The following is a 13,794-nucleotide window of genomic DNA, read 5'->3' on the forward strand; positions in this document are numbered from 1 at the left end:
CCTAGCCATAAACAACAACAACAAAAGAAAGAATACTTTGTCTTCTGGAAGTGTGCATAAGATACAAGAAACTCTTGCTTCTGGATGAAGTAAAATTTGGGAAATATAAAAGTTGCTTCCCATCCTTGTTCATCTACAGAGAGCAGAGCTCCTTCTCTCTTCTGAAAACACATTTATCTACTCCTTTCTCTCTTCCTGGGGCTTTAAATTTGTTCTAGTAACTTCCTAACATGTTAATAAATTCACAGCTATAACTTACATATATTTTCATCAGCAATATATAATGCAGCAATATAGCAATAGGTACCAGGGATTGTTGACAATGTGAAATAGGAAGAAAAGGGCTAAAGGTGTAGGGAAAGTGGGAAGGGTAGGGGAAAGGTAATAAGGGAAAAGAAAAAAAAAACATGAGAAAATGAAAAAATGGAAATAAAGTGTTTGTTAATGGGGAGGAGAGGAGGAGGTGAAGGGCGGGCAGGGACAAGGGGAAAAAATGAGAACCAAAATCTGTCATGTAAAGGTACAAGATCCCAATAATGAATTTAACTTCACTGTATACCTAAAATATACCAATAGACTCAATTAAATTCAATGAATTTTAGTATGTTCAGAGTTTTATAACCATCATAACAGTAAGTTTAAAAATATTTCTCCCACAGAAAAGAAACCTCTATACCTTTTCGTCTCACCCCTGCCACTGGCAATCACTAATCTGCACTCCATCCCCATAGATTTTATCTTAGACATTTCATGTAAATGGTGGCCTTTTGTTACTTCTTTCACAGAGCATGCCATTCTCCAGGTTCACTCACACTGCAGCATGTGTCAGTGCCTCACTGTTTTTTGTGAATGAATAATATTAGACTATGTGTCTAAACCACTTGGGTTGTTTCTACCTGTTAGCTGTAACGTATGAACACACATGTACAAGTGTTTGTGTAAATATATGTTCTCATTTCTCTTGAGTATATACCTAGGAGTGTACTTGTTGGGCCATACGGTGACGCTGTTTAATGTCTGAGGCACTCCAGTTTTCTCCAAGCTGCCCCTTTTGGGTGCCCACCAGAGAATGGATAGGTTACAACTCCTGCTCACTTCTCCAGCACCTGCACTGTCCACCATCCAAGTAAGAAAGCATCTCATTTCTTGACTGTGACGCTTTATGGCAAAAATATTTTTCCTCTTTTGCAATAAACTTCTTAGTCATACCATTGGCTCCTTACTTTAAAACATTAGATCAGATTTACTTTTTACTTTGATTGGAGATACAGATTTTTCTAATTATTTACTAATATGACCTGATTTTATAAGGTACTTGAGAAAGCCAATTTGATCACACTGCTTTTACAGCTGGATTGAACACTTTACAGGATGACCTCAAGAAGTCTGAAGAGACAGTAGGTACAAAACTGCATACAAAACATGCTAAGACCACATAGGAGGTGGAATATCTTAATAATGAATTTTAACAGTCTGCATATGAAAGAATGATGTAAAGTTAGAAATGACTAATTTACCAGCTTTAAGATTATGCCATTTTTAACTGATAATGTGAAACAGGAAGAAAGGGGCTAAAGGTGTAGGGGAAATGGGAAGGGGAGGGAAAGGAAATAAGGGAAAAGAAAAAATATGAGAAAAGGAGAAAAATGGAAACAAAGTCTTTGTAAATAGGGAAGGGTGGAGGGAGTGAAGGGAGGACAGGAGTATGGAGAAAAAATGAGAACCAAGATCTGTCATGTAAAGGTACAAGATCCTTTGATGATGAATATAACTGTACTACATACCTAAAAAGTACCAATAAACTCAATGGAAAAAAAAAAAAGATTATGCCATTTCTGAAGATTTTGAAATTACTTATGTCCTTAATTCTCCTTTCAAATAGATACATTATATTTAAATTCTAACAAAATAAATGGTAATTTAATATGCAAATGTTAAGATTCACTGAAATAAGACGAAATTGAATAGTGAAGCATATAATAGTCCCAAGTTTCAACAGCTTTATTAAAATTTGACTTTGTCACAAGTTAATTTATGAAATCAGTAAAACTGATTTTTTCTTGTCATTTCCTATTCTCAGGTGTTCTGTTACATATTGACACATGATGGCAAAAGGTCCATATCTAAAGGGCCTGTGTGATGCAAGGAGGCTACATGTTAGAAGGAGCAGATGGTTTTTACCTTCAGGTAGAGCAGGCTCTGGAAGTCTGGCTGGGACATAGCCCCTTCACTCCATGCACTAGAGTAAGTCCTCATGCCCACTGAGCCCAAACAAAAAGCATGGAGACCACAACTTTGCACTTTGAAAAATAAATCCTGAAACAAGATTCTTTAAGGGGTGTGACTTACCTCATCAGGGCTGGATGCTTGGTAGGTGCGGTTCTCATCACTGAAGTCTTGGTCTGCTTCACCAAATTCTGTTTCCCCAGTGATGCCAGCCCTAGCCTCATATACAGGGGTCACATTGTGACAAAGAGCAATGGCTTTCACTGCTTCATGGATCCTACTGCTGACACTTTTCCTAACTTTGGGAGCTAAAGATTGGGATTTTCTTGGTGGTGTAGAACTGGAGTTGTTTCCACTTGCTTGAGTATGCACCTTTAAAGCAGGGAATGTCACAAAAAATTAGAGATCACAGAACTAAGGTGGTTGACCCAGGAAATATCAATCTATATTATTTTATAAGCTATGATAAAAAGCAAGGAATAAACAATGTGGTTTGGTTTGATTTGATTCTATGACCTACACAGCACCCATTAATATGTTTTACTTCTTTTTAAATTATGTAAAATGCTCTGGTATTTCCAGGTTGTCAAATATACCAAAATATTTGTTAACATACTTAAAACCTGACAATCTTCTTTTATTTTATTCACTTCAACTACAACTTTGATTTGTTAAGTCCTCAATAATTCCTCTTTATTCATTCCTTCTAAAAACACATTAAGTTAAAGAACAAAATGTAATGGTGTGTTCACAATGGCTTTCATTTTTCTGAAGAAATGCTGTAAATAAAATAGGATAAAGCTAAAAGCAGAACAGAATTTTTAAGACTCTTCCCTTACTATCATGTGGCTTGCAATAGTCTCTGAATTGGGATGGTCAGGCTTTGCAACTAACAATAATTAGACACATTAGTGGGTACTTTCAGAGGAAAATGGCCCAGTCCTCTCTCCCTTTTTGTTATTGTTCCTATCACATTTCGGATTTTTTTTTCTCTTTCCTTCTCTCAACTGACATTAAGGTGAATATAGTTTTTAGCTTCCCTGTTGCCATTAGTTTGTTCTGTTCTTGTCTTTGTTCCTTCACTCTGTCATTTCTTCTTTTCTTCAGTGGTTTCCCAAGTTTGTGTGATCTTCTTGTGTCCTCTAGTCTCATTTCTAACCTTTCCCTCTCCTTCTATCTCTCTATCCCTCTCTCCCCATCTCCTTCTACATCCTTATCCTCAAGGGTAAATTTGCTATATTGAAGGGTTGACTTACTACAAACATATTTTGGGCTGGTCGTCAATTTTGATCTAGTTCACGCAAATTGATTAACAGCTACCACAGATAGTCATTTTCTAAGCTGTGCTTGATGCTATTGTTGATGTCATGATTGATCTAATCAGTTGTCCTTCCTGATATCCTGAAAATGAGACTGCCTAAGAGTCATTAGAGACTTAAAACCTGAAGTCTAGCTATACCTGGAAGACACATCTGAAAAGCAATCATTCCATAAGGGTTCTAAATACAAGCAATAAAAATACTCACAATAAGCAATATTGAGGTATAAACCCAAGAATTAAACCAAAAGCAGCATCAACAACAAAAATAGAAATGAGAAGACACCTAAACAAGGTGCTAATCCAGAATTCCAGTTCACCAAAGGCAAATTCTGGGGGCAATGAGGTGGAAAAATCTGATAATCAACCACCTGAACACCCTAAATTGAAGTAACAAAACAGATGAATGAGGCTCTAGAAAAATTCAAAACAGAAATGATTTCCCAGATAACTACAGAGATAGTGAGCAAAATGAAAGAGACTCTAGAACAGAAACAGATAAAAAAAAAAAAAAAAAAAAAGATGAGCTCAGGACTATGAAGGAAGCCATGAATGTCCACCATATTAAAGAAATGGAAACCATGAACACCCAACACAGGAAAGAAATGGAATCCATAAAACAGATTCAAACAGATATCCAGGAAATTAAAAACTCTACTGAAAGAATTCACAGCAGAATGAGGCAATGTGAAGACAGAGCATCAGATATAAAAGACAGGACTGTGGTTAGTGACCATGAAGAGAGAGATTTCTTGAAAATAGTAAGGGACCATGAGAAATGGATCCTGCAGCTGCTACATGACACAAAGAAGAATAACGTAAGACTGATAGGAGTCCACAAAGAAACAGGAGAAAGTACAAATGACATTAAAAAAAACTGTTCACAGAACCAATAGCTGAAAACTTCTTAAGCAGAGTAAAAGAATTTTGACATACAGACAAGTGAGGCATATAGAACTCTGATACCTGTATCTGAATAAATTACATCCAAAATGATTAAGATACTTGGTTTTGTATGTTTTTTTGTGTGTACATGTATAGTTAAGTATGTAAAACAATACATACAATAAATGTTTTTCATGTGACATTTCAAGAGTAATGTCTATGCTAGACTAGCAACAATTACATAAAAGGTTTACAAAAAAATGATCATATAACTGATAATTGAATCCTATACTTGAATTCTGTCCAAAGTATAAAGACTACAGATGGAAAGTGCAATTTAGTCTCTTATACAAAATCCTGACTGAGGCAAACCAATGTAAATACATCAGAGATGTGGCCCTCTGACACCTGAGCTGTGAACACCCAGATGAATTGTTTACATCTTTGAAGGTTAGGGCTTTATCCCACATGACATGCACTATTGTACAGTATTCAAAAAGCAGAAAAGCAACTTGAGAAAGTAACAATTTCTGACACAAACTACAATCTTGTACCTGGCATTTTAAATTAATTTCCTTGAATTGCTAGGTTTAATGATATTAAATCAATTTTCAAATTATGACAGGTAAAAAGAAATCCAAATGAATGAGATATAAATATTATATGGGGCCAGTGCCACATAAAACCTCAATTTGATTACAACATACTATATACTATATACACAAAGGCCCTAACATGACTAAAATCAAGAGCACAAAAGGGGCTGGGGATTTAGTTCAGGGGGTGCTGCCACCTGCCTCACAAGCACCGAGTCCTGAGTTCAAATCATGGCACCCCAAACAAAAAAACAAAAGCAAAATAACACAGAGAATGAGCCAGAGCCAGGGTTGGACTACTTATAGTGTCTATCTGTCTCTTCTGAAGATGACCTGACATCTAGGCTGTATCCTCAGGTTGTAAACAAGTAATTCCTGTTCTTATAATCTTAGATGGGTCCTATGAGGCAGTAATTCTTTAAAAAAAGTTTTTATTGATTAGGGTCACATAATAAATATTTAAAGATAAAATGATATTTGAGCTTCAAAATAAAAAGAGAATGGCTATAGTGAAAATAGAATCAGTCATGCATTGATAAATATTACTGAAGTTAAGTAACTGATACATGATGGCTCATGGGACTATGGTATCTATTTTGCTTACTGAAAAAGATGAAAAAATTTACCTGTGAGATTTTAAGATTGTTTTAATTACTATTATTTATGCAGAAAAATAGAGGCATTCAGAAACAATGATATAGTATTGAACTGAATATCCTTCAAAATACTGTTGACACAGTAAATATATACAAATTATTCACTAAGAAAACAGTATGAATAAATGATTTAGGCCCATTATGCCTTCTATAACTACACTGACATACAAATGCTTATTCTGAGCTGTTTGACTCAGAATTGATGACAGGCAACACAGTAATAAAAGCTAAAATAATCAAAGAAGGTTACCAATTTACAGATTAGCACATAACAGACTCAGTTTCGTTCAAGTGTTAGATGCTGTGGAGAGAACTGCACATTCAGAGGTAAGCTTGCACACCTGTGAGTAGGAATTCAGGAGATGGTTCTGGATCTCATCCATTGTATCAGTTCCATAGGAAACAGTGCCCAGATGGAGCCGCTTAAATATCATCTCATTCTGGGTAAGAGTTCCTAAAATAAAGGCAACAACACCAGTTAATCCAGTCAGTGTAAGAACGGACATACTGCTTTACATTCCTGATGCTGCTCTTCAGACCTTTGTGCAGGAAGGCCAGTATGTTGAGACACAAAGCACCTGTAGAATGTTCTTTGCTACCACTCCAACCTTGACAGCAAGAGTGAGAAGTTTTTTCTTAGCAGTAAAGCTCCCGTTTAACAACTTTTAACAATGGGTGGGGCTCTAGTTATTGAGAAATTGTAGGCCTGTGGGGGTGAACCTATGGCACTTGTGACGCAGCAGGCTGTTATTATCATTAAAAGCTTTAAAAGGTTCGCCATCACTGTTTAGGCTGTCCCTTGCAACTTACATCTGTTATTCGGTACAAATGAAACATCTGCCTGTTCTGAAAGAGGCAGGCTTAAAACTAGAAAACTGAGTTATCAGCTTGATAATTATAGTACAGAACATTTTCAGGAAGACATCAACTATCCCTGAATTAAGGTGCCTATCAGTTTAAAAAAAAAAACCGATTTTGAAAACTTAAATATTTTTAGTTGAAGTAACATACTCTAAATATATTTAACTCTTTGCATGTATTCAGATAATTTGGAATGACAGGAAATTTGTGAAAGAGGATATAGTTTCCCTAGTTGAGTTCAAGAAGAGCTATCAAGATGTGCTTATTTAATGCTTGCTTTGTCAGCAGACCACAGCAGAATCATCAAAACGGTTATTTACCAGGATTGCCAGTAAAGTTGGGTCATGTATCATACATTACACTTAATTTACAAATACACATATAACAGATGCATAAACTTGCTTACATGGTTTGGTTTGATGTAAGTAAAGCTACACAAGAAAGTTTAACCCTATGAATGTGAATAAAATATGCTGCAATACACTATGCTTGAATCCTGATTTCCCTTGAGGGTTGTGCACTTGTCTCTGATGTAGTGGCAAGTGTGAACATGCACGTTTCCACCAATCAAATGCAATGGAAATTGGTCTTTTTAAATAGTCATGAAACACCCAAATAATATGAACTTCTGTTTTCTTTGCCACACATGATACTGAAAATATCTATTGATCCCATGGTTATGATTTGTATTCTGAGTTTAAAAAAAAAAAAAAAGGCCACTAATTCACAGACTACCACTAGAACACAGAGTCCATTTAAAAAAGGTTTGTCTCAAAATAAAAATAAAAAGGGACTGGGGGAACAGAGGATGCAGCTCAATGCAAAGATACTAGGCAGGATATAGAACCAGGCCACCTGCCCCCAATTCCTATGTGTAGTGATGCCTTTTAATGAGTTTTGGTCAGATTAATATTGCATGAATTCAGAGTAATTTGAAATTCATGTTAATATAATTACTTGAGGACTTTGCTTGGTGGTTCCTCAGAATTTGTTGTTGAACTGATCCTTCATATCCTGCATTGTCTTCCTTAATTCATTCAGCTGTTCATTTGTGTCCTCTTTGCAGTCACTGATGATTTTAAAAGCCAGTCTTTTGAATTCTTTAGTATTTCATCCATTTCAATATTTTTGTATTCTGTTACTAATGAGTTGTGGACCTATATAGGAGTCATGTTGTTTGTGAGATCTACACATCTGATGGGATGAACATCTCTCCCACTTTTAGGTCAGAGCCTTCTTCTGAAGGCTTGATACCCAGCACCACTCAGAAAAAACACATTTTTGTAATAACAACCACACAAAAAATTCAGCAAAGCCAATTAAAAGGAACAACTATACTACTAGTAGAAAAGAAAGTAATAATAATAACGTACAGTAAATGAAAAAGCTGAATATTTAAGAAAGGTTAAAAGTAATAATACAGGGCCAGGGATTTAGCTCAGTGGTTTCGCTGCCTGCCTTGCAAGCTCAAGGACCCAAATTTGATCCCTGGTACAAAAAAAAAAAAAGGAAATACAGTGATAATAAAAGTGGTAGAGATGGGGAAAAGGAAAAATCATAAAGTAAACAAGATTTAAGGAAGATATGGGAACAAGGAAAAAGCAATTAAGTAAAAAATCCAATTAAAGAATTAAAAAATACATGAAATCAGATAAAACAGGAAAAGAATAACAAATAAAAAAAGAAAAAAAAAAAAGGAAAGAACAGTCAAAAAAATTCCTCCATGATGAGATATTTGGATGAGTTTTCTTTCCAGGACCTATAGAATTAGAAGCTGCCACGGAGGGAGAGTGACAATGGGTCTACCTGGGATTTGTGTTTCCACAACCATGTACAGTCTATTGCAATATGAATGCTGACCCTTGCCCTGCCTTTCTTGCTGGGCCTAGTTAATGGTACACTGTCTACCCTAGGGGCTGTATTAACCCCTGAGGCTTTTAGTGCTTATTTGTGTACTTTTGCGCATTCCAAGTCACTGCTGTGCTGAAATAGCTCTGTGCCATATGGGCTAGTGAGGTGCCCTACGTGCTCCAGAGGTCCCTTTCCGTACCCATTATGGCAAGCATCCAAGCAGAAGCATAACAGTATGTACACACTTGGGCATACAAGCAAAAAAATTAGGGAAAGCAAAAATTCCACAGAGTTTTGTGCTAGAGGGGAACAAAGCAATCAAGGCTAGCAAACAGGCTATATTCTACTCAAGATGGGCTTCACTCCTCACAACAGAGGAATGTACTATTAACCACAGTACCCTCTACATCTAAGTTCTCCACCACTTAAATTTCTTAGTGGGTCTGCAATGAGCCCTCCCCCTTTCCATGACTACTTCCTATGACTGTCTCCCATCCATTGGGGACCTTAAAATGTTGTTCTGTGAATTCTGCTCCTCACAGTAATGCAATTTCAAACAATTAAGACCCCTTTCAAAATGGTTCCTAGAAACACTGAGATTTGGCAAGCACTCAAAATAGATTTGTTCTCCAAAGCTAGCCTGCTATGCCAGAGGTTACTTTCACAGTAAATCCCACGTCGGATTTACACCCTGCAATAGCAGTAGGTTTTTGTTATGGCTGGAGCTACCAATCCACTCTGGGATTGTCCACCCTTTCTGTGCTTGCCTTGTGCTGGATGGATTTGGTTCCCTGCCCCATAGTAGGTTGGGGTTGCAGACAACTTTGGTTTTTTGTCTATGTTGACTTTCTGTCTTGCCACAATTTTGAGCTTTCCTGCCAACACTCTGATGATTCCTGGATCCCTTCTTTCTTTGTACTGAGTATCTGCTTTCTAGCTGTCTCATTTCCTAGTCACGGAACAGGTATAGACTGCTGCCCACATCAACTCCACCATCTTGGACTCTTCAAATGAGCTTTTGGGTTTTGTCTAATACATGATGCTTTACATTTGAAAAGGTTTTAATTTTTATTCTTATTTTTATTTTGTTTAGACAGGGTCTTGCTATGTAGTGCAGGCTGGCCCTGAACTCAGGTCTTCCTGCCTCAGCCTCCAGAGTGCTGAGATAACAGGTATGTATCACCATACCCAGATTGGTTTTTAAATTTGCAAGGAAAAAAAAATCACAACATTTAAGCTTGTCATATTAAAATAAACATAAACCATATAGCATTCATCATTCTACAGCTAAACTTTTTGGGTGGAAAATGGCTAAGGATGACTATAAAAATCTAGACCCTGGTCAAAGAAGCAAGAAAAACTTTGAAACGAATAGCTGTGCTTTGCCAATGTGTTATCAGAACCAGATCTTGCGAATCCACCAATATAAGCTACTACTTTTATTATACAACTCACAAATCCCTGAGAGGATGTGATACCCACAGCAGGGGTTCCTTTCCCTAGGATTTGTTCTCTCCTCCACCCAACAAAGACACCTAAATTTATAGCCTCCTAGCCAATATGTGTAATTGGACATTCATCTCTAAAAGTCATCATGCTTATTCACTCTGTACTACCATTTTCCCTATATAATTTTATCCCCTCAATCCCCACAGAAGCACAGCCTGCCGGGTACCACATTTGTCATGCTGGAAATCCGGGAGAGGAATGATTGTACTTTGAGTATGTGAAATGCCAGAAACTCATTAGGTAATTATAGTTCTCCAGTGTAATCAATGAAGTGATGACAAAGAGATAAAATATGCTTTATATAAGACACATTCTAGTTAAAGGAAAAATATTAAACTGAAAAGAAATGATTGTATTTGTCAGCTTTTTGTCACTGGGATTTATCCAACATATACAATTTAAAGCAGGAGAGGTTTTATTTGGCTCAAGGTTTCAGAGCATTCAATCATTTATACATTGACTCCAAGTTAGGAACATTGTGGTGAAGGGCATGGAAGAGAAAAGCTGCTTAATTCATGGAGGCTGGGAAGCACAGCAGTGAAACTGAAGCAAGAAGAAGAGGTCAGGGACCAATATAGTGCCCAAATTCACACCTCCATCCTCACTCAATCCATTGGGTGGCTTTAAAGCCAATCAAAATGATAATCCATCTTACCTTTCATAATGACTATTTTCCTTTTGTCAAAACTCTTATTCAAGCCAATCTGAGCTTTTGATTTTGATTCTGAAATAATTACAGGTTCACAGAAAGTTACACAGAGCTATTCCTTGTCCCTTCACCTTGTTTTCCTTACTAGTTACATTTTGTATGTCAAACCAAGAATTTGATAATGGCACAATGTGTGCATATATGTAGTTCTCAGCTATGCTATCAAAACATAGATTAGTGTAAGGAGCATGCCAGTCAAGACCTAAAACCGTCCAATGACCACAGTGATATCCCTCATACTGTGGGTCATGTCCATTTCCCTCCATTTATTCCTGACTCTGGTTTATAATATTTGTTGTTACTAAGGCAGCTATCAAATCTTATTTCTGTAGTTAAGCTTCTTAAAGATGAGATTTCAGAGAGCACACTCTGAATTTAAACATAACAGCATATTAACATCCACAGGGCAGGCCAAAGGTTACGGCTGCTGACATTGTCTGATGATCAGTAATGCTGTGAACAATCATCACATTGTAATCATGAGCTGTTTAGAGTCATAGTCAATAGGAAGTCCTAAGCTATGTTTGCAGGACTGGCTTGTTACACAATCATTAGCCTGGTGACAAATACTAATTCTGATATCTGTTCCTGCGTAAAAAAGTGTTAACCTTCATTGTTCATATATATACAACTTGTTTATATTCATACACTTAAGCTTTGAGATTATCTAAATATTTTTTATAATAAAATACTACAGTTTTAATTGATAATTTTTCTTTAAGTAGTGAACTTATCTCATACGAAGGCAGTAGTTTCATGGGCTGAGATTCTTCTTGAGCTGCCCTGAGCCTGCCCAAGTTGTACAAGATGAAAGACCTTCTGGCTCTGTGGCTTCACATGCCCTTTGGGTGGGTCTCTTGAACCTAAGTATGTATATCTCAGTGGATCCTATATGGGATATATATGACAGCCACATGCAGAGATGAAAACCTTGAGGTAGGTGCCAGTCCTTACCAAATAAGTGAGAACATCTGGTGGTAAAATGAGTAACTGGCACTATTTCCATGAGGTCCAGATGTGAGCCACCTGGCTGTGAACCCAAGTGTAGTAGTCTGGAGATAGTGCTGTGAGCATTTTCTCAACTGGTCAGAACCAATAGGTCAAGCAGGAGTACAGTAAATTTTAGAGTTAGCAGGGATATAAGATCTACAATTGTTATCTCAGGTTCTAGGCACAATGGCAGAAGCAGTTTCAGTTCATATATTTCTCTTTGATGCTTTTTCTTCAAAACTGAATACGTCAGCTGGATGGGTTCAAATGACAGCCGTTTTGTTCCTATTATTCCACTTACTTCCATGACGTCTCAAACATAATATAGTCATGAGAACTATATTTACTGTTGGCAGCATCAGTAACTCATTTATTCATTCCCATTCATTTATACTATAAAGGAAATGAAATATATGAATGCAGCTGCTATTCAGGAAGCAGGTATTTCTGGCCAGCCAATTGATACAAAACAATGAGAAGTGATACAGTCACAGCCAGCATGTCTATCAGTGGATGTGAACATGCTGAATAACTGGAGCAGCACTGATGGAGAGATGTACCCATGTGTTAACTAGGCCCAAGGATACAATCTGTGTGACCTGAAGGCTATACACAGTGCTTCAACATAAATTATGACAAAGCAACCAAAACCTGGTTAGCTGTATAAATATCACATGCAGGATAGAACTGGGTCACTCAAAGAAGCTTGTCATTACTTATTTTCAATATATACTTTACCAAATATATACAAATGAAAATGAGATATGAGCAAGATTTTGCAAGGATTTAAAAATGAAATTTACACAAGGGCCCGGATTTAAATATTCTTGGCTGTTCCTTTTCTAGACATTATTTTTCCTGTTGCTAAACACTTTGGTTTGTCATGGTTTTGGTTTTTGTTGCTGTTTTAAGATGAAGTCTGGCTAGCTGCCCAGGTTGGTCTTGAACTCATATAACTTCTGCCAGTCTCCCTAGTAGGTAGGATTACAGGTGCATACCAACATACCCAACTCCTAAACAATTTTACAAAGTAATCAGGGTAAGATATTAATATGTGAAACACAGCCACACATAGGAAGAGTTGAATTAAATGTACTGGTGCTCTATAAGAACCTTTCGGAAGCTCGGACCTGTTTAGAAGGTTCCCTTTATTTATCTTGAGATTGCCCTGAGGGTTTCCCTTTCTGCTCTGTATACATGGACACATTCTGTTAAGGTTATTTCCTTCCTAATTACAAAATCAAGTTAGGATTAGGTATAATTATTGCATTGTAGCGTTTTATCATGTGAAAACATAAACTCCAAAATCCTATGTGGTTACATTTTGTATAACATTCTAAAATACAACAAACTTTTATTAAGAGAATTTACAAAACTATAAAACATCAAATATAGAGATTTTTTAAACTAGAAGGTTCAAATTGTTAGGTTTATATATGTTGACAATGAAATTAAATTATCAGCAAAATCACAATAGACACTAACAGTGAACCATGAGATCTATATACTATGTATCTCATAAAAATTATATCACAAAGCTGAGTTTGGTGATTTATGTCTGTAATCCCAGCACCCTAGGAGGCTGAGACAGAAGGACTGCAAATTATCCTAGCCTGACCAGTTTAGTGAGATATTGACTATAAATAAAAAATAAAAAAGAGCAAGGCATATAGCTTAGTGTGAAGGCCTTGAAATCAATCCAGAATATCACAAACAAACAAGCATATATAATATATAAAATGCAAATCTAATGTACACTAACAACCAATATAAGATGCTATGATAAGGGAAATACCACATTGTGGAGGTCATTAGTGCTCACAATTTCTGTGTCTTAAGCTCCGCTGCTAAACAGGAAGCTCCAAGAAACCAGTACCTGTTTTATGCCAGGGCTATTCTGAAAACATACCTCCTAACCTGGGGCCAAATAGCTGCTGATTAAAAGATTGAACAGTCTGGGCATGGTTGTGAACACCTGTAATCTCAGCACTCTGGGAGGCCGAGGCAGGAAGATCCCAAATTTCAGCTCAGGCAGGGCAACTTAGCAAGATTCTGTCTCAAAATTTAAAAAATAATAAAATAAAAATGAGCTGGAGATGTAGCTCAGTTCAATTTCCAGGAGAGATACAGAGGGGAGGGAGAGAGAGGGAGAGAGAGGAAGAGGGGGGGGGAGAGAGAGAGAGAGAGAGAGAG

The 13,794-nt window shown here is 36.8% G+C and overlaps 1 protein-coding gene across 7 annotated transcripts in view; it reads right to left on the reverse strand.

Annotated features, from left to right (window-relative positions):
• The window catches only part of Atp9b (ATPase phospholipid transporting 9B (putative)), a 278,807-nt gene that overhangs the window by 71,345 nt on the left and 193,668 nt on the right, over nucleotides 1-13,794 (reverse strand). For all 7 annotated transcript variants that reach the window (XM_010605561.3, XM_010605560.3, XM_010605556.3 and 4 more), the window contains 2 exons: nucleotides 6,023-6,135; nucleotides 2,350-2,598 (listed from right to left, as the gene is read on the reverse strand). In XM_010605561.3, coding sequence (XP_010603863.1) covers nucleotides 2,350-2,598; nucleotides 6,023-6,135 — 362 coding nt within the window. The remainder of the gene's footprint in view (nucleotides 1-2,349; nucleotides 2,599-6,022; nucleotides 6,136-13,794) is intronic.

Source organism: Fukomys damarensis, unplaced genomic scaffold (assembly GCF_012274545.1).
Source record: "Fukomys damarensis isolate Sample0158 unplaced genomic scaffold, DMR_v1.0_HiC HiC_scaffold_30, whole genome shotgun sequence".
Lineage (NCBI taxonomy): Eukaryota > Metazoa > Chordata > Mammalia > Rodentia > Bathyergidae > Fukomys > Fukomys damarensis.